Consider the following 21,298-nt stretch of genomic DNA (forward strand, 5'->3'; position numbering starts at 1 on the left):
GCCACACCCTCTGAGTGTGGCCCCACCCTATTATGACCACACCCTCTGAGCATGGCCCCGCCCCGTTCATGACCACACCCTCTGAGCGTGGCCACGTCTCCATTTATGGCCACACCCTCTGAGCGTGGCCACACCCCCATTTATGGCCACACCCTCTGAGTGTGACCCCACCCCCATTTATGGCCACACCCTCTGAGTGTGGCCACGCCCCATTTATGACCACACCCTCTGAGCGTGGCCCCGCCCCCAGTGTCCCCCGAGGGGCGTGGCCGGGCGCTGGTGCTCCGCGCGCGGGCGCTGGGCGTGGTCCCCGAGGTGGGCGGGGCCAGGGCGGAGCAGGCGCTCGGCCACGCCCTCAAACTGGACCCGGCACTGGGAGCGGCCTGGAGGCAACTGGGGGAGCACCGGTGGGCACGGGGGGACCTCCGGGGGGCTCGAGATGCCTTCGGGGGAGCCCTGCAGCAGGTCAGGGGGGATGGAGGTGGGGGAGGGGTCCTGAGGGCGTTATGGGGCTGGGGAGGGGTCCTGGGGGGTTATGGGGCTGGGGAGGGGTCCTGGGGGTTACTGTGGGGATTTATGGGGCTGGGGAGGGGTCTTGGGGGGTGTTATGGGGCTGGGGAGGGGTCCTGGGGGACACTGGGGTGGGTATGGGGCTGGGGAGGGGTCCTGGGGGCGTTATGGGGCTGGGGAGGAGGGGTCCTGGGGGGTTACTGTGGGGATTACGGGGCTGAGGAGGGGGTCCTGGGGGGCGTTATGGGGCTGGGGAGAGGTCCTGGGGGTGTTAGGGGGCTGGGGAGGGGTCCTGGGGGACACTGGGGTGGGTTATGGGGCTGGGCAGGTAACCTGGGGGATCACTGGAGGTTACGGGGTTGGGAGAGGGTCCTTAGGGGTTACTGGGGTCATGGGGCTGGGGAGGGGTCCTGGGGGATCACTGGGGAGTTACGGGTCTGGGGAGGGGTCCTGGGGGATCACTGGGGTGGGTTTTGGGGTGGGGAGGGGTCTTTGTGGTCACTGGGGGTTATGGGAGAGCTCTGGGGGCTCGTTGGTGGTTTCTGGGGGTGTGGGTCAGATTTTGGGGTCCCCACGCCCCCTTCCCGCAGGGGGAGGACCCCGAGGCCCGGCGCCTCCTGTCCAATGGCCCTGCGGGCGCAGGGGGCAGGGCCTCCGCAGGGGCAGGGCACCCGCAGGGGCAGGGCACCTGCAGGGGGCGGGGCCCTGCGCGGGGGCGGGGCCCTGCGAGAGCCTGGCCCAGGCCGAGGCGGCCGTGAGGTGCGACCCCCGCGACGGCCAGTCCTGGTGTGAGTGGGGGGCTCGGGGGGGTCCCCAGGTGACCTTGAGGGTCCTGGGGGCTTTTGGGAGGGTCCTGGGGGCTTTTGGGAGGGTCCTCAGGGGGTCCCGGGGTGACCTAGAGCGTCCTGGGGGCTTTTGGGAGGGTCCTGGGGGCTTTTGGGAGGGTCCCCAGGGGGTCCTGGGGGCTTTTGGGTGGGTTCTGAGAGGGTCCTGGGATGACCTAGAGCGTCCTGGGGGCTTTTGGGAGGGTCCCCAGGGGGTCCCGGGGTGACCTTGAGGGTCCTGAGGGCTTTTGGGAGGGTCCCCAGGGGTCCTGGGGGCTTTGGGTGGGTTCTGAGAGGGTCCTGGGGTGACCTAGAGGGTCCTGGGGGCTTTTGGGAGGGTGATGGGGTGGGTCCCTTGGGGGTCTGGGGGTCCCCATGGGGGTCTGGGGGATTCTGGGGGTTTTTGGGAGGGTGATGGGGTGGGTCCCATGGGGGTCTGGGGTCCCCATGGGGGTCTGGGGGTTTTTGGGAAGAATGCAGGGGCGTTTGGGGGTCCCAGCTGGGTCTAGGGGTTCCCAGGAGGGTCTGAGGGATTCTAGGGGCTTTGGGAGGGTGATGAGGTGGGTCCCATGGGGGTCTGGGAGTCCCCATGGGGGTCTGGGGGATTCTGGGGTTTTTGGGAGGGATGCAGGGGCCTTTGGGGTTCCCAGCTGGGTCTGGGGGTCCCCATGGGGGTCTGGGGATTCTAGGGGTTTTGGGAGGGTGATGGGGGTGGGTCCCATAGGGGTCTGGGGTCCCCATGGGGGGTCTGGGAGATTCTGGGGGTTTTTGGGAGGGACGCAGGGGCCTTTGGGGGGTTCCCAGCTGGGTCTGGGGGTTCCCGTGGGGGTCTGGGGGCTCCCAGTGGGGAGTTTTGGGAAGGGGAGGGGTCCCTGTGGGGTTGCTGGGGCAGGGGAGGTTTTTGGGGTGGTTTTGGGGTCTGGGGGTGTTTTGGGGTTGCTGGGGCAGGGGAGGTTTTTGGGGTGGTTTTGGGGGTCTGGGGGTGTTTTGGGGGATGGGGAGGCAGGGGAGGTTTTTGGGGTGGTTTTGGGGGTCTGGGGGTGTTTTGGGGGATGGGGAGGGGTCTCTGAAGCCCCCCTTTGTCCCCCTCCCGTCTCCAGACGTGCTGGGCAACGCCCACGTGTCGCTGTTCTTCGCGGGGGGACAGAGCCCCCAGAGCGCCCGGCGCGCCCTGGCAGCCTACGGGCAGGCGGTGAGGCACTGGGGGCACTGGGAACGGACTGGGAACGAGACTGGGGGCACTGGGAATGGACTGGGGGCACTGGGAGGCACTGGGGGGGCACTGGGAATGGACTGGGAATGGACTGAGGGCACTGGGAACGGACTGGGAGCACTGGGGGCACTGGGAACGGACTGGGAATGGACTGGGGGCATTGGGGGCACTGGGAATGGACTGGAGAACGGATTGGGGGCACTGGGAATGGACTGGGGGCAGTGAAAATGGACTGGGGGCACTGGGAATGGACTGGGGGCACTGGGAACGGACTGGGAACGGACTGGGGGGCACTGGGGGGCACTGGGAATGGACTGGGAGGCACTGGGGGGGCACTGGGAATGGACTGGAGGCACTGGGAATGGACTGGAGGCACTGGGGGCACTGGGAATGGACTGGGGGGCGTGGTCACGCTCTGGGGGCGTGGTTTGGCAATGGGGGCGTGGTTTTGCAATGGGGGCGTGGTTAAGAGAGCTGGGGGTGTGGCCTGACCTTATAAGGCAATAAGGCGCCTTTGGGCAGACAGGGGGCGCCAGAGAGCGCCGGGGGGGGCGTGGCCTTGGCAAAAGGGGTGTGGCCAATGCAGTGGGCGTGGCCAGGCACGCTAAGCCAATAGGGGATGCTCTTGGGGGACCCTGGGGAGGAACTGGGGGGCACTGGTGTTACTGGTGGGCCCTTTCCAGGAGCGGGTCGACCCCCAGGCGGCCAATAACCCCGACCTGCACCTGAACCGCGCTACGGTGAGTGACCTGACCCCCAAAACAGCTCAAATCCACCCAAAAATGGCTCAAACGCACCCAAAACAGCTCAAACCCACCTGAAAATGGTTTAAACCCCCTTGAAAACGGCTCAAACCCACCTGAAAACAGCTTAAACCCACCCAAAACTGGCTCAAATCCACCCAAAACCAGCTCAAACCCACCCAAAACCGGCTCAAACCCACCTGAAAATGGCTCAAACCCACCCGAAAATGGCTCAAACCCACCTGAAAACGGCTCAAACGCACCCAAAAGAGGCTCAACCCCCCCTTAAAAACGAGCCAGCCAATGAGGTCCCACCGGGCGTGGCCACCCCTCAAGCCCCCCAGTAGGAGTTTGGGGGGCGTGTCCTGGCATGCTAATGAGTCCATTAACGGGCTCATTACCCCGCCCCTTCAGTAGGCGCTCAGGGGGCGTGTCCTGGCATGCTAATGAGCCAATTAACGGGCTCATTAACCCCCAGCTCCTGCAGTACCTGGAGCGGTTCATTATCCCCCCCCAGTAGGAGCTCGGGGGGCGTGTCCTGGCACTCTAATGAGCCAATTAACGAGCTCATTATCCCCAGCTCCTGCAGTACCTGGAGCGGTTCATTATCCCCCCCCATTAGGAGTTTGGGGGGCGTGTCCTGGCACTCTAATGAGGCAATTAATGAGCTCGTTATCCCCCCCCATTAGGAGTTTGGGGGCTGTGTCCTGGCACTCTAATGAGCCAATTAACGAGCTCATTACCCCCCCAGCTCCTGCAGTACCTGGAGCGGTTCATTATCCCCCCCCCAATAGGAGCTCAGGGGGTGTGTCCTGGCACGCTAATGAGCCAATTAACGAGGCTCATTAACCCCCCAGCTCCTGCAGTACCTGGAGCGGTTCCAGGCGGCCCTGGAGGGGCTCAGCCGGGCCATGGCCCTGGACCCCTCCTGGGAGGAGCCCCGGAAGCGCCACAGGAACCTCCTGGAATTCCTGAGCCGCCTCTGCGCCCTGCTGGAGAACAGGGTGGGGCACTGGGAGGCACTGGGAGGCACTGGGAGGGACTGGGAGGGGATTGGGAGGCACTGGGAGGGACTGGGAGGGGATTGGGAGAGAATGGAGGGCACTGGGAGGGATTGGGAAGGACTGGGAGGGGATTGGGAGGCACTGGGAGGGACTGGGAGGGGATTGGGAGGCACTGGGAGGGACTGGGAGGGGATTGGGAGAGAATGGGGGGCACTGGGAGGGACTTGGAGGGTATTTTGGGGGGACTAGGAGGGGACTGGGGGCACTGGGAGAGAATGGGGGGCACTGGGAGGGACTGGGGGAACTGGGAGTGACTGGGGTCACTGGGAGTACTGGGGGAACTGGGAGTGACTGGGGGTCACTGGGAGGGACTGGGGGCACTGGGAGTACTGGGGGTCACTGGGGTCAGTCCCAGTGGGCGTGTCCCTTGCTGACCCCGCCCCTCTCCCCCCATCCAATCAGGGGAAGCTGCGGGGGAAGCGGAGGCGGGGCCTGGCAGGGCCGGTGCCCCTCCCCCTGCTGGGCCCCCTGGGGGGTCCGGGGGGGCCCCGGCCCAGCCCCCTCCCCACTCTGAGGGTGGGGAGCAACCCCCAGAGGGTGGTCCTGGGGAGGGTCCTGTTCAGCCTGGCCCCCCCCGGGGGGGTTCCCTAGTGAGTACCGCGGCACTGGGACGGACTGGGGGGCACTGGGATGGACTGGGAGGGGCTGGGAGGGAACTGGGATGGACTGGGAGGGAACTGGGAGGGAACTGGGAGAGAACTGGGGAGCACTGGGATGGATTGGGAGGGCACTGGGAGGGAACTGGGGGGCACTGGGATGGAACTGGGAGGGCACTGGGAGGGAACTGGGACGGACTGGGGAGGGGGCTGGGAGGGGCTGGGAGGGAACTGGGAGGGAACTGGGATGGATTGGGATGGAACTGGGGGGCACTGGGATGGACTAGGGGGGGTTCAAAACCACCTCAACCCCCCCAAAATGGTGTCCTGAACCCCCAAAATCACCTGAAACCCCCCCAAAATGGTGTCCTGAACCCCAAAACCACCCCAAACCCCCCCAAAATGTCCTGAACCCCAAAATCACCTGAACCCCCCAAAATGTCGTCCCCCCAGCGGTGGGTCTGCAGGACGGGGAGGGGCCGTGGCCGCCGTCACCGTTTACAACGCGGGGCCCGACTGGGGGGTCCAGGTGGGCGACGCCCTGGGGGTGCCCGACCCCCTGGTGACCCAGCACCTGCACCAGCACCAGGGACAGGTGCCACTGGGAGCCACTGGGAGCCACTGGGAGGGACTGGGGATGGGATCTGGGGGCACTGGGAGCTGCTGGAGGGGAAACTGGGGGCACTGGGGGGGACTGGGGGTGCCCAACCCCCTGGTGACCCAGCACCAGCACCAGCACCAGGGACAGGTGCCACTGGGAGCCACTGGGAGGCACTGGGGGAGACTGGGGGCACTGAGAGGGACTGGGGATGGGATCTGGGGGCACTGGGAGGGACTGGGACACACTGGGAGGGACTGGGAGGGGTGGAATCTGGGGGCACTGGGAGGGACTGGAGAACCATGGGGGGCACTGGGAGGGACTGGGGATGGGATCTGGGGGCACTGGGAGGGACTGGGACACACTGGGAGGGACTGGGGATGGGATCTGGGGGCACTGGGGAGGGGTCTGGGGGCACTGGGAGGGACTGGGGGGATCTGGGGGCACTGGGAGGGACTGGGCTTTACTGGGAGGGACTTGGAGAGACTGGGGATGGGATGTGGGAGGAACTGGGAGGGACCAGGGGGCACTGGGAGGGACTGGGAAGCACTGGGAGCAGCCCTGGTTGTCCCAGCCAGTCTGTACTGGTTTGTACTGGTGCAAACTGGTTTGTACTGGTTCACAGACCTTCTCCTTCCTGGGCATCCGCGTCTCCTCCCCGCTCTCATTGGTCGTCAACGGGCGCCGCCCTCCAGGCTCCGCCCTGGCCCCGCCCCGCCTGGCGCTGTCCAATCCGCGCGCGCCACCGCCCGCCCCGGCCACGCCCACTGCGCCCTGACCACGCCCAGGGGGCGGGGAATAAAGGACTTTTTGGTGGAGCCACGCCCCCTGGCGCCATTTTGGGTGTGGGAGCCGCCATATTGGAGGGGGCAGCCATGTTGGAGGGGGAGCCGCCATATTGGACAAGGGGGCAGCCATGTTGGATGGGTGGTGTGGGAGCTGCCATATTGGATGAGGGAGCCGCCATATTGGACAAGGGGGCAGCCATGTTGGAGGGGAAGCCGCCATATTGGATGTGGGGGTGGCCATGTTGGAGAGGGAGCCGCCATATTGGAGGGGGTGGCCATATTGGACAAGGGGGCAGCCATGTTGGAGGGGAAGCCGCCATATTGGATATGGGAGTGGCCATGTTGGATGGGTGGTGTGGGAGCTGCCATACTGGATGAGGGGGTGGCCATGTTGGATGAGGGGGCAGCCATACTGGATGGGTAGTGTGCGAGCTGCCATATTGGATGAGGGGGTGGCCATGTTGGATGAGGGGGCAGCCATACTGGATGGGTAGTGTGCGAGCTGCCATATTGGATGAGGGGGCGGCCATGTTGGATGGATAGCGTGGGAGCTGCCATATTGGATGAGGGGGTGGCCATGTTGGATGGGTGGTGTGGGAGCTGCCATATTGGATGTGGGAGCTGCCATATTGGATGGGTGGTGTGGGAGCTGCCATATTGGACAAGGGGGCAGCCATGTTGGAGGTGGAGCTGCCATATTGGATGAGGGGGTGGCCATATTGGATGGGTGGTGTGGGAGCTGCCATATTGGATCAGGGGGTGGCCATGTTGGATGAGGGGGCAGCCATGTTGGATGAGTGATGTGGGAGCTGCCATATTGGATGAGGGGGCCGCCATGTTGGAGGTGGAGCTGCCATATTGGATGAGGGGGCAGCCATGTTGGATGGGTGATGTGGGAGCTGCCATATTGGATGAGGGAGCTGCCATATTGGATGGGGGGGCAGCCATGTTGGACAGGGAGCCACCATATTGGATGAGGGGGCAGCCATGTTGGATGGGTGATGTGGGAGCTGCCATATTGGATGAGGGAGCTGCCATATTGGATGGGGGGGCAGCCATGTTGGACAGGGAGCCACCATATTGGATGAGGGGGCAGCCATGTTGGATGCGTGGTGTGGGAGCCGCCATATTGTACGAGGGGGCGGCCATGTTGGAGGGGGAGCTGCCATATTGGATGAGGGGGCGGCCATGTTGGATGGATAGCGTGGGAGCTGCCATATTGGATGAGGGGGTGGCCATGTTGGATGGGTGGTGTGGGAGCTGCCATATTGGATGTGGGGGTGGCCATATTTGATGAGGGGGCAGCCATGTTGGAGGTGAAGGCACCATATTGGATGAGGGAGCCGCCATATTGGATGTGGGGGCGGCCATGTTGGATGGGTAACGTGGGAGCTGCCATATTGGATGTTGGGGCAGCCATATTGGATGAGGGAGCCACCATATTGGATGAGGGGGCAGCCATGTTGAATGGGTAGTGTGGGAGCCGCCATATTGGACAAGGGGGCAGCCATGTTGGAGGGGGAGCTGCCATATTGGATGAGGGAACGGCCATGTTGGAGGGGGAGCTGCCATATTGGATGTGGGGATGGCCATGTTGGATGGGTAATGTGGGAGCTGCCATATTGGATGAGGGGGCAGCCATGTTGGATGGGTGGTGTGGGAGCTGCCATATTGGATGTGGGGGCAGCCATGTTGGAGAGGGAGCTGTCATATTGGAGGGGGTGGCCATATTGGACAAGGGGGCAGCCATGTTGGAGGGGAAGCCGCCATATTGGATATGGGAGTGGCCATGTTGGATGGGTGGTGTGGGAGCTGCCATACTGGATGAGGGGGTGGCCATGTTGGATGAGGGGGCAGCCATACTGGATGGGTAGTGAGAGTAGCTGCCATACTGGATGAGGGGGTGGCCATGTTGGATGAGGGGGCAGCCATACTGGATGGGTAGTGTGCGAGCTGCCATATTGGATGAGGGGGCGGCCATGTTGGATGGATAGCGTGGGAGCTGCCATATTGGATGAGGGGGTGGCCATGTTGGAGGGGGAGCTGCCATATTGGATGTGGGGGCAGCCATGTTGGAGAGGGAGCTGTCATATTGGACAAGGGGGCAGCCATGTTGGAGGGGAAGCCGCCATATTGGATGAGGTGGCAGCCATGTTGGAGGGAGAGCTGCCATGTTGAATGTGGGGGCAGCCATGTTGGATGGGTGGTGTGGGAGCTGCCATATTGGAGGAGGGAGCGGCCATGTTGAGAAGGAGGGGCTTTGGGGGGGTCTGTGGGAGCACTTTTGGGGGGTTTTTTAGAGGATCCCTGGGGGCCATTGTTGGGGGACGTTTAAGAGGTTTTGGGGGCCTCTGGAACCGTTCTGGGGGTCTCAGGGTCCCTGGGTGCCCCTTTCCCCCCACAGCACCGTTATTTACAAACATCCGTCCTTTAATCGTCGTCTCGAGGTATCAAAATTAAACGAGGGAGCGGGGGAGGGGCGGGAGGGGCTGAACCGAACTATGAGAGGGGGCAGGGGGCAGGAGGAGGGCGGGGAGGGGCCACGACAGCACGAACACGGCAGGGAGGGGCTGTGGGCTCGGGGCCGCTCGGGCAGGGGGTCTGGGGGTCCCAGGGCGCTCGGGGGGTCCCGGGGCTCTCAGGGGTCGTCCTCGCCATTGGCGCTGTCCCGGTCGTCCTCCCCCTCCTCCGCCTCCTTCTCGTCCCCCTTGATGGACTCCAGCTGGGGAGGGGACAGAGGGGGAAGGGTCAGGAGCGGCCCCTCCCCCAGCACGGCGAGGCTGGGGGGCACTGGTGTGTACTGGTGTGTACTGGGTGTACTGGGGAGGGAGGGGGTCTCACCTGCTCGTCCCCTCTCCTCGGCCTCCTCGTGCGTCCAGCAGGTCCCCTCCTCGGCAGAGTCCTCGTTGCCCCCCTCGGCCTTGGCCCCGCCGGCCTCGTCCTTCTTGGAGCCGCTGCCGCCCTGCTCCTCCTCTGCCTTGTCGCTCTTCGCCTCTGGGGGGGCAAGCGGGGGGTTTAGGGGCAGAAAAGGGGGTTTTGGGAAAAAAAAAGGGGGATTTGGGGACAGAAAAGGGGGATTTGGGGACAGAAAGGGGGTTTGGGGACAGAAAAGGGGGTTTGAGGGAGCTGATCCCCCTGCTCCTCCTCCGCCTTGTCGCTCTTCGCCTCTGGGGGGAAAACGAGGGGTTTAGGGACAGAAAGGGGGATTTGGGGGAAAAAGGGGGTTAGGGGACAGAAAAGGGGGATTTGGGGACAGAAATGGGGGGTTTGGGGACAGAAAAGGGGGTTTGAGGGGCTGATCCCCCTGCTCCTCCTCCGCCTTGTCGCTCTTCGCCTCTGGGGGAAAACGGGGAGGTTAGGGGGCTTTGGGGACAGAAAGGGGTTTTGGGGACAGAAAAGGGGTTTAGGGAAAAAAAAAGGGGTTTGGGGACAGAAAAGGGGGTTTTAGGAGCTGATCCCCTGCTCCTCCCTCCGCCTTGTCGCTCTTCGCCTCTGGGGGAAACGGGGGGTTAGGGGGTTTGGGGACAGAAATGGGGGATTTGGGGACAGAAAGGGGGGTTTGAGGGAGCTGATCCCCCTGCTCCTCCTCCGCCTTGTCGCTCTTCGCCTCTGGGAGAAAAGCGAAGGGTTAGGGGGCTTTGGGGGACAGAAAAGGGGATTTGGGGACAGAAAAGGGGGTTTAGGGGCTGATCCCCCTGCTCCTCCTCCGCCTTGTCGCTCTTCGCCTCTGGGGGGAAAACGGGGGTTAGGGGCAGAAAAGGGGATTTGGGGACAGAAAAGGGGGATTTGGGGACAGAAAAGGGGGTTTGGGGACAGAGAAGGGGGTTTGGGGACAGAAAAGGGGATTTGGGGACAGAAAAAGGGGTTTGAGGAGCTGATCCCCCTGCTCCTCCTCCGCCTTGTCGCTCTTCGCCTCTGGGGGGAAAACGGGGGTTTAGGGGCAAAAAGGGGGTTTGGGGACAGAAAAGGGGGTTTGAGGGACAGAAAAGGGGGTTTGGGGACAGAAAAGGGGTTTGGGGACAGAAAAGGGGGTTTGGGGACAGAAAAAGGGGTTTGGGGACAGAAAAGGGGATTTGGGGACAGAAATGGGGGGTTTGGGGACAGAAAGGGGGTTTGAGGGAGCTGATCCCCCTGCTCCTCCTCCGCCTTGTCGCTCTTTGCCTCTGGGGGAAGCGGGGGTTAGGGGGCAAAAAAGGGGGTTTGGGGACAGAAAGGGGGTTTGGGGACAGAAAGGGGGATTTGGGGACAGAAAAGGGGTTTGGGGACAGAAAGGGGATTTGGGGACAGAAAAGGGGGTTTAGGGAGCTGATCCCCCTGCTCCTCCTCCGCCTTGTCGCTCTTCGCCTCTGTGGGGAAAACAGGGGGTTTAGGGGGTTTGGGGCCAGAAAGGGGGTTTGGGGACAGAAAAGGGGGATTTGGGGACAGAAAAGGGGGTTTGGGGACAGAAAAGAGGGATTTGGGGACAGAAAGGGGGTTTGGGGACAGAAAAGGGGGTTTGGGGACAGAAAAGGGGGATTTGGGAAAAAAAAAGGGGGATTTGGGGACAGAAAAGGGGATTTGGGGACAGAAAAGGGGGGTTTGGGGACAGAAAAGCGGGGTTTTGGGGCCAGAAAAGGTTTGGGGGGGGGATTTGGGGCCTTTTAAAGGGGCAGTGGGCGGGGTCTGTGGGTCTGCCCCAGAGAAGGGGGTGTGTTCCCCCAAAAATGGGTTTACCCCCAAAAGCCCATTTTCCCCCCAAAAAAACCAGCTGTTTCCCACCCCAGAAAAGCTGTTTTCCCCCAAAAGGTCCCTTTTCCCCCCAAGAAGGATTGTTTTCCCCAAAAAGGGCAGTTTTGCCCCAAAAAGGGCAGTTTTGCCCCCAAAAAGGGCAGCTTTCCCCCAAAAAGGGCAGTTTTGCCCCAAAAAGGCTGTTTTGCCCCCAACAAGGGCAGTTTTCCCCAAAAAGGGCAGTTTTTAACCAGAAAAGGGCAGTTTTTAACCAGAAAGGGCAGTTTTCCCAAAAAAGGTCAGTTTTGCCCCAACAAAGGCCGTTTTGCCCAAAAAGGGCGGTTTTGCCCCCAAAAAGGGCAGTTTACCCCCAAAAAGGGCAGTTTTGTCCCCAGAAAGGGCAGTTTTCCCCCAAAAAGGGCAGTTTTCCCCAAAAAGGGCAGTTTTTAACCAGAAAGGGCAGTTTTGCCCAAAAAAGGGCGGTTTTGCCCCCAAAAAGGGCGCGACCCTCACTCTGCTCCCGCTCCAGCCGCTCCAGGCTCTCCAGCAGCGCGTCCACCTTGGCCTTGATCTGCCCCAGCTCCTTCTTGATGCTCTGCAGGTCGTCCCCCTTCACTGCGGGCCCAAAACCGCAGGGATTCACCCCAAAACGGCCCAAAACCGCCGGGGTTCACCCCAAAACCGCCGGGGTTCACCCCAGAAATGGCAGAACCACCCAAAACCGCCGGGATTCACCCCAAAACGGCCCAAAACCGCCGGGGTTCACCCCAGAAATGGCAGAACCACCCAAAAATGTCGGGATTCACCCCAAATCCATCAGGATTCACCCCAAATCCATCAGGATTCATCCCAAAATGGCAAAACCCCCTAAAACCATCAAGATCCACCCCAAATCCATCAGGATTCACCCCAAAACAACAAAACCCCCTAAAACCATTAGGATCCACCCCAAACCCATCAGGATTCACCCCAAAAAGACAAAATTACCTAAACCCCTCAGGATTCACCCCAAAATAACAAACCCCCCTAAAACCATCCCAAAACCACCCAAACCCGTCAGGATTCACCCCAAAACAACAAAAGCCCCCAAACCTGCTGGGATTCACCCCAAACAACCCAAATCCGTCAGGCTTCACCCCAAACAACCCAAACCCATCAGGACTCACCCCAAAACAACCAAAGCCCCCCAAACCTGTCGGGATTCACCCCAAACCACCCGAAATCCGTCAGGACTCACCCCAAAACAACAAAAGCCCCCCAAATCTGCTGGAATTCACCCCAAAACAACAAAAGCCCCCCAAACCTGCTGGAAATCACCCCAAACCACCCAAACCCATCAGGACTCACCCCAAACCAACAAAAGCCCCCCAAACCTGCTGGGATTCACCCCAAACCACCCAAACCTGCTGGAATTCACCCCAAAACAACCAAAGCCCCCCAAACCTGCTGGGATTCACCCCAAAACAACAAAAGCCCCCAAACCTGCCGGGATTCATCCCAAACTACCCAAACCTGTCAGGACTCACCCCAAAACAACAAAAACCACCCAAACCTGTCAGGATTCACCCCAAACCCCCCCAAACCTGCCGGGATTCACCCCAAACCACCCCAAACCCGTCAGGACTCACCCCAAAACAACAAAAGCCCCCAAACCTGTCAGGATTCACCCCAAACCACCCCAAACCTGCTGGAATTCACCCCAAAACAACCAAAGCCCCCCAAACCTGCTGGGATTCACCCCAAACCACCCAAACCCGTCAGGACTCACCCCAAACAACCCAAACCCGTCAGGACTCACCCCAAAACAACAAAAGCCCCCAAACCTGCCGGAATTCACCCCAAACCCCCCCAAACCCGTCGGAATTCACCCCAAACCCCCCAAACCCTGAGGATTCACCCCAAACCCCCCCAAACCTGCTGGGATTCACCCCAAACCCCCCCAAACCCATCAGACTTCACCCCAAACCCCCCAAACCTGCCGGGATTCACCCCAAACCTGCCGGGATTCACCCCAAAACAACAAAAGCCCCCAAACCCCCCCAAAACTCGAGGCCACTCACGCTTGCCGCTCTTGGAGGAGGAGCCCCTCTGGCCCGACTTGGAGTTGAAGCTCTTGCCGCGCCGGGAGGTGTTCCCGGACACCCTCTGGCGCTTGGAGGGCACCACGGCGCGCGCGATGGGGGGAGGCGGCGGCACCCGCGCGGGGTAGCTGTACATCCTGCGGGGGGGCACTGGTTATACTGGTTATACTGGTTATACTGGTTACACTGGGCTTTACTGGGTTAGAATGGTTTATACTGGGTTATACTGGGTTATACTGGGAGGGCACCACGGCGCGCGCGATGGGGGGAGGGGGCGGCACCCGCGCGGGGTAGCTGTACATCCTGCGGGGGGGTACTGGTTATACTGGGTTATACTGGTTATACTGGTTATACTGGGTTATACTGGGTTATACTGGGAGGGCACCACGGCGCGCGCGATGGGGGGAGGGGGCGGCACCCGCGCGGGGTAGCTGTACATCCTGCGGGGGGGCACTGGTTAGACTGGTTATACTGGTTATAGGGGTTGGACTGGGTTAGACTGGTTAGAATGGGTTGTACTGGGTTATACTGGGAGGGGATGACAGCTGTGGGGAGGGGGCGGCACCCGCGCGGGGTAGCTGTACATCCTGCGGGGGGGCACTGGTTAGACTGGGTTATACTGGTTATACTGGGCTTTACTGGGTTATACTGGTTATATGGGGTTGTACTGGGTTACACTGGGTTATACTGGGTTATACTGGGAGGGCACCACGGCGCGCGCGATGGGGGGAGGGGGCGGCACCCGCGCGGGGTAGTTGTACGTCCTGTGAGGGGGGCACTGGTTATACTGGTTATACTGGGTTAGACTGGGCTAGACTGGTTTATACTGGGTTATACTGGGTTATACTGGGAGGGCACCACGGCGCGCGCGATGGGGGGAGGGGGCGGCACCCGCGCGGGGTAGCTGTACATCCTGCGGGGGGGCACTGGTTATACTGGTTATACTGGGTTAGACTGGTTAGAATGGGTTGTACTGGGTTATACTGGGAGGGCACCACGGCGCGCGATGGAGGGGCGGCACCCGGCGGGGTAGCTGTACATCCTGCGGGGGGGTACTGGTTAGACTGGTTATACTGGGCTAGAATGGTTTACATTGGGCTTTACTGGGTTATACTGGTTATAGGGGTTGTACTGGGTTATACTGGGAGGGGATGACAGCTGTGGGGAGGGGGCGGCACCTGGGCGGGGTAGCTGTACATCCTGCGGGGGGGGCACTGGTTACACTGGTTATACTGGGTTGTACTGGTTATAGGGGTTGTACTGGGTTATACTGGGTTGTACTGGGTTGTACTGGGTTATACTGGGAGGGGATGACCAGCTGTGGGGAGGGGGCGGCACCCGGGCGGGGTAGCTGTACATCCTGCGGGGGGGCACTGGTTATACTGGTCTGTACTGGTCTATACTGGTCTGTACTGCTCTGTACTGGTCTATACTGGTCTGTACTGGTCTGTACTGGTCTGTACTGGTACCGGTCATAGTAGTCCCGCTGGAAGTCGTAGTCCAGATCGAACGATGATCTGCGGTGGGGGGAGGGAGGGAGGTCAGACCCCAAAACTCCCCCGTGACCCCTAAAAACTCTCAAACCCCCCAAAACCCCCAAAAGCGCCCCCAAAGACCCCTCAAACCCCCCAAAGACCCCTCAAACCCCTTCGTGGAAACTCCAAAGACCCCCTAAAAACCCCCTAAACCCCACAAATGCCCTTAAACTCCCCCAAAACGCCCCAAAGACCCTCAAACCCCTTCGTGGAAACTCCAAAGACCCCCCAAAACCCCCAAATGCCCCTTAAACCCCCGCAGACCCCCAAAGCCCCCAAAGACCCCTCAAACCCCTTAGTGGAAACTCCAAAGACCCCCTAAAAACCCCTAAACCCCCAAATGCCCTTTAACCCCCAGACCCCCTAAACCCCCCCAAAAACCCCTCAAACCCCTTCGTGGAAACTCCAAAGACCCCCCAAAAACCCCCAAACCCCTCCCCAACCCCACAAATGCCCCTTTAACCCCCAGACCCCCAAATCCCCCCAAACCCCCTCCCCATTGCAAATGTGCCCCCAATCACCCCCAAATCCCCCAACCACCCCAAATCCCCCAAAACCCTCCCCATTACAAATGTGCCCCCAACCACCCCAAATCCCCCAAACCCCTCCCTATTACAAATGTGCCCTAAATCCCCCAACCACCCCAAATCCCCCAAACCACCCCAAATCCCCCAAAACCCCTCCCTATTACAAATGTGCTCCAAATCACCCCCAAATCCCCCAACCACCCCAAATCCCCCAAACCACCCCAACCACCCCAAATCCCCCAGACCCCAAAATCCCCCAAAATCCCCCCAACCACTCCAAATCCCCCAACCACCCAAATCCCCCAACCACCCCAAATCCCCCAAATCCCCCAACCACCCCAAAACCCCCAAACCCCTCCCCAGCCTCCTGACCCCCCAAATCCCCCCAAATCCCCCATTGCAAATGTGCCCTCAAATCCCCCAGACCCCCCAAACCCCCCAACCACCCCAAATCCCCCCAAATCCCCCAACCACCCCAAATCCCCCAACCACCCCAAATCCCCCAAACCACCCCAAATCCCCCCAAACCACCTCAAATCCCCCCAATCCCCCAACCCCCCCAAATCCCCCCAAGCCCTCTCTCCCAACCACCCCAGATCCCCAATCCCCCATGCCCCCAGCTCCCCACCTGACGAGGGGGACGGTGACGAGGGCGGGTACTGACCACGTACATCTCGGCCGCGAGCGCTTCACCCCCGCCTTGCCCCGGTTCACCTTCGGCTCGGCCGCCAGGTTGATGTCTGGGGGGCAAAATGGGGGGCTCAGGGGGGGCCCCCCACCCCTGCCCAGCCCTCCCGAGGCACAGGGACCACCCCAAGTGACCCCAAATGACCCAGGAGTGACCCCAAATGACCCAGGGACCACCCCAAATGACCCCAAACGACCCAGGGACCACCCCAAATGACCCAGGGACCACCCCAAATGACCCAGGGACCACCCCAAGTGACCCAGGGACCACCCCAAATGACCCAGGGACCACCCCAAATGACCCAGGAGTGACCCCAAATGACCCAGGGATCACCCCAAATGACCCAGGGACCACCCCAAATGACCCGGGAGTGACCCCAAATGACCCAGGGACCACCCCAAGTGACCCCAAATGACCCAGGAACCACCCCAAGTGACCCAGGAATAACCCCAAGTGACCCAGGGACCACCCCAAGTGACCCAGGAACAACCCCAAATGACCTGGGAGTGACCCCAAATGACCCAGGAGTGACCCCAGCTGAGCTCACCTGGCTCCTGCCCCTTTAATCTGCACCCCAAACTGCCCCGAAATGACCCCAAACTGCCCCAAAATGGCCCCCAAACTAACACTAAATGTCCCCAAACTGACCCCAAATGACCCAGGAGTGACCCCAGGTGAGCTCACCTGGATCCTGCCCCTTTAATCTATTAGCACCCCAAACTGCCCCGAAATGACCCCAAACTGACCCTAAATGTCCCCAAACTGACCCGAAATGGCCCCCAAACTGCCCCTAAATGTCCCCAGACTAACCCTAAATGTCCCCAAACTGCCCCTAAATGCCCCCAAACTGCCCAGAACTGCCCCCAAACTGACCCTAAATGTCCCCAAACTGCCCCCAAATGTCCCCAAACTGCCCCTCGATGTCCCCAAACTGCCCAGAACTGCCCCCAAACTGACCCTAAATGTCCCCAAACTGCCCCCAAATGTCCCCAAACTGCCCAGAACTGCCCCCAAACTGACCCTAAATGTCCCCAAACTGCCCCTCAATGCCCCCAAACTGACCCTAAATGTCCCCAAACTGCCCCTAAATGTCCCCAAACTGACCCGAAATGGCCCCCAAACTGCCCCTAAATGCCCCCAGACTAACCCTAAATGTCCCCAAACTGCCCAGAACTGCCCCCAAACTGCCCAGAACTGCCCCCAAACTGCCCAGAACTGTCCCCAAACTGACCCTAAATGTCCCCAAACTGCCCCTAAATGTCCCCAAACTGCCCCTAAATGCCCCCAAACTGCCCAGAACTGCCCCCAAACTGACCCTCAATGCCCCCAAACTGACCCCAAATGACCCCAAACTGCCCCAAAATGGCCCCAAACTGCCCAGAACTGTCCCCAAACTGACCCTAAATGTCCCCAAACTGACCCTCAATGCCCCCAAACTGACCCCAAATGACCCAGGAGTGACCCCAGGTGAGCTCACCTGGCTCCTGACCCTTTAATCTGCACCCCAAACTGCCCCGAAATGACCCCCAAACTGCCCCGAAATGGCCCCAAACTGACCCTAAATGTCCCCAAACTACCCAGAACTGCCCCCAAACTGCCCCTAAATGTCCCCAAACTGACCCTCAATGCCCCCAAACTGCCCCTCAATACCCCCAAACTGCCCAGAACTGCCCCCAAACTGACCCTAAATGTCCCCAAACTGAGCCTAAATGTCCCCAAACTACCCAGAACTGTCCCCGAACTGCCCAGAACTGCCCCCAAACTGACCCTAAATGTCCCTAAACTGCCCCTAAATTCCCAGAACCGCCCCAAACTGCCCCCAAACACCCATGTGCGTCCTCACCGAGCACCTGTCCGGCGATCATGCGTCCGTCCTGGTGTGTGTGTGATGACCCCAAACTGCCCCTCAATGTCCCCAAATCCCCAGAACCACCCCAAACTGCCCCAAACACCCATGTGCGTCCTCACCGTGCACCTGTCCGGCGATCATGCGTCCGTCCTCGCCGGCCACGGCGGCGCGGGCGTTGCGCTCGTTGACGTACTGCACGAAGGCGAAGCCCTTGTGCACGGAGCAGCCCACGATCTTGCCGTACTTGGCGAAGATGGCCTCCACGTCGCTCTTCTTCACCACCAGCGTGTTCAGGTTCCCGATGAACACGCGCGAGTTCAGCGACCGCGGGTCCGTCTTGTTCGTCACGTTGCTCGCCATGGCCGGGGGGGGGGTCCTGGGGAGGGGGAAGAAAAAAAAGGGGGGGTCAGGGACCACCTGGCTGGAAAAACGCCCCAAAAACGGCGCGAAAGCACCCAGAAATGGCTCGAGAACACCCAGAAATGGCGCGAAAACACCCAGATGTGGCTGGAAAACACCCAGAAATGGTTCAAAAGTATCAAAAAATCGGTCCAAAAGCACCCAGAAATTGCTCAAAACCACCCAAAAATGGCCCAAAAGCACCAAAAAACCGGCTCAAAACCACCCAGAAATGGCTTGAAAGCACCAAAAAACCAGCATGAAACCACCCAGATATAGCTCGAAAGCACCAAAAAAAATGGCTCAAAAGCACCCAGAAATGGCTCAAAAGCACCAAAAAAATGGTTCAAAAGCAGCCAGAAATGGCTCGAAAGGACCAAAAACACAGGACAAAACCACCCAGAAATGGCTCAAATGCACCAAAAAAAGGCTCAAAAGCACCCAGAAATGGCTCAAATGCACCCAAAAATGGCTCAAAAGCACCCAGAAATGGCTCAAAAACTCCAAAAAAAAGGCTCGAAACCACCCAGAAATGGCTTGAAAGCACCAAAAAACCAGCATGAAACCACCCAGATATGGCTCAAAAGCACCAAAAAAAAGGCTCAAAATCACTCAAAAATGGCTCAAAAGCACCCAGAAATGGCTTGAAAACACCCAAACACCTCCTGAACCCACCCAAAACCTCCTGAGACCACCCAAAAACCACCTGAACCCCCCCCAAAACCACCTGAGACCACCCAAAAACCACCTGAGACCACCCAAAAACCACCTGAGACCACCCAAAACCCACCTGAACTCACCCAAAAACCACCTGAGACCACCCAAAAACCAACTGAACTCATCCAAAAACGACCTGAGACCAAAAAACCACCTGAGACCACCCCAAAAACCACCTGAGACCACCCAAAACCACCTGAACTCATCCAAAACCACCTGAGACCACCCAAAACCACCTGAGACCACCCAAAAACCTCCTGAACCCCAAAACCACCTGAGACCACCCAAAAACCAACTGAACTCATCCAAAAACGACCTGAGACCAAAAAACCACCTGAGACCACCCCAAAACCACCTGAGACCACCCAAAACCTCCTGAGACCACCCAAAACCACCTGAGACCACCCAAAACCACCTGAGACCACCCCAAAACCACCTGAGACCACCCCAAAACTACCTGAGACCACCCAAAACCACCTGAGACCACCCCAAAACCACCCCAAAACCACCTGAGACCACCCAAAAACCTCCTGAACTCACCCAAAAACCACCTGAGACCACCCAAAAACCTCCTGAGACCACCCAAAAACCACCTGAGACCACCCAAAAACCTCCTGAGACCACCCAAAAACCACCTGAGACCACCCAAAACCTCCTGAACTCAAAAGCCCCCAAACCCACCCCAAATTAGCCCCCTAATTAACACGGGGACCCCCCTATTTGTGCTGGTAATTTAACTAATTGTTTAACTAACTGTGCTAATTAGCACCCACAGCGCCCCTTAATTAGCAACCACAACCACCCCCTTAATTAGCAACGCTAATTAGCAGCGCTCCCACCCCTGATCCAGCCCTCTTTTTGTTAATTATGCTGATCACCACCCCCAGGTAAATTAGGATGCTAATTAGCATCACACTCCCCACCAAGCTCCTACTAAGCACAGCTTCTAGTTAACGCCCGCCTTAATTAACGGCGCCAATTAGCGCCAGGAGCCCCCTTAATTACCTGCCCAGAGCGCTAACGAACACCCCTCGTTAGCCGCAGGGTGCCACGCCCACAATCAACCCCCGCCCCCTTTAATTAGCACTAATTAACCCCCTCTTACCGTGGGGGTGGGGAGGGGCGTCCGTGGGTCCAGCGACGGCGAGCGGGGAGGGGCGGGTTTGGGCGGTGGGGAGGGCTTAAAAGTGTCGGTGGGAGGGGCTTGGAGAGAAGGGGGAGGGGCCAAAAACAGCCCAAAAAACGACAGTTAAAAAAAAAAAAACACTCAAAAAAAAAATTAAAATAAAAAATAAAAAAAAATTAAAATAAAAATTAAAAAATAAAAAAAGCTCAAAACCCCTCAAAATCCCGCGGTGGAGAGGCCCGGTCCGGGGCCATCCCGGGGGAATTTGGGGAGGGCTCCCAAATCCTGATTGATGGGGGGGAGGGGCGTTAATTAGGGGGTGGGGGTGGGAGAAGCTCTCAAAACCCGCCCCCGTGGAAGAACTGGGGAGAGGCCCCGTGGGGAGGGGGCAGGGGAGAACCGAGGGGAGGGGTGGGCGGGGGTCGGTGGGGAGGGCGGCAAAATCGACCTCGTGGTGGGCGTGGTTTTGTTTTTGTGGTTTTTGGTTTGGCTTTCTGTTTTGGGGTGAAAAAAAAGCAGAATTTGGCACTTACGGTCGCCGGCGGCTCAAAAAAATCGCGCTGTGAAAGACAAATCAACAAAAAAAAAGAGGCAAATTTGGGGCGATTTCGGGAACAGGAGGGCCAAAACGGGGGGGAGGGCGCGCCTCCTCCCCCACACCGCCTCCCACCGCCCCTCCCCAAAGCCTGAGCCCCCCTCCCCCAACGAGGCGCCCCTCCCTCCCCCACCTCGTGTGGCCCCCTCCCCACCCCCTCAAAACAAAGCCGAGGAAAAACTCAAAATCCCTCCAAAATCCCTCCAAAATCAGGCGCTTTGGGGCCCAAAACGGCGCCGGGAGGGGAGGGGAGAGAGGGAGGGAGGGTTTGGGGGAGGGTCTGGGGAGGAGGAGGCCGCTTTTCAGTGCTGCCTCCAGGGCCCTGTGGGAAGGAGAGAAGGTTGAGAGACCCTCCCCCTCCCAAAACCCCCAGTCCCAAATTCTTGGGGGTGACCCCACCCCTTCCTTCCCAGGGGACCCTGACCCCAATTTTGGGGAGGGAAACGAAGTTTGGGGGGAGGGGGGGCAGAAAAAGTTGTGGTTTTTGGGGTGAAAAGAGGAGGGTTTGGGGGCGGGGGAACTGCACGTTTTTTGGGGGAGGGGTCTGATTTGGGAGTTTGACCCCCCAAAAATTGGAGTAAAACCTCCAGTTGAGGTTATTTTTATAAATTATTATTTATTGTTTTTATTATAATTATTACCATATTTATTATATTATATATTTATATATAAACATATCTATATATTTATATATTATTATATTTATATATTTATATATTATCACATTTATTATATTAC

The 21,298-nt window shown here is 59.5% G+C and overlaps 2 protein-coding genes across 2 annotated transcripts; one reads left to right on the forward strand and one right to left on the reverse strand.

The window, feature by feature from the left end:
* Window positions 1-250: 250 nt before the first annotated feature.
* TTC5 (tetratricopeptide repeat domain 5) lies at window positions 251-6,366 on the forward strand (the record flags this gene model as incomplete). The annotated part of the gene is made up of 8 exons (XM_050339114.1): window positions 251-481; window positions 1,101-1,298; window positions 2,435-2,526; window positions 3,231-3,287; window positions 4,148-4,294; window positions 4,757-4,944; window positions 5,401-5,545; window positions 6,174-6,366. Coding segments are annotated over 8 exons (1,211 nt in total), but the record flags the coding sequence as incomplete, so codon positions are not given.
* Window positions 6,367-8,974: 2,608 nt separating this feature from the next.
* On the reverse strand, window positions 8,975-20,520 carry LOC126652375 (heterogeneous nuclear ribonucleoprotein C-like). Its single transcript, XM_050339113.1, is given in 7 exon segments — window positions 8,975-9,330; window positions 11,557-11,658; window positions 13,104-13,261; window positions 14,594-14,641; window positions 15,851-15,926; window positions 17,843-18,099; window positions 20,499-20,520. Coding segments are annotated over 6 exon segments (981 nt in total). The 5' UTR covers window positions 18,084-18,099; window positions 20,499-20,520.
* Window positions 20,521-21,298: the final 778 nt, after the last annotated feature.

Source organism: Myiozetetes cayanensis, unplaced genomic scaffold (genome assembly GCF_022539395.1).
Source record: "Myiozetetes cayanensis isolate MyiCay16 unplaced genomic scaffold, myiCay2020 scf796, whole genome shotgun sequence".
Classification (NCBI taxonomy): Eukaryota; Metazoa; Chordata; class Aves; order Passeriformes; family Tyrannidae; genus Myiozetetes; species Myiozetetes cayanensis.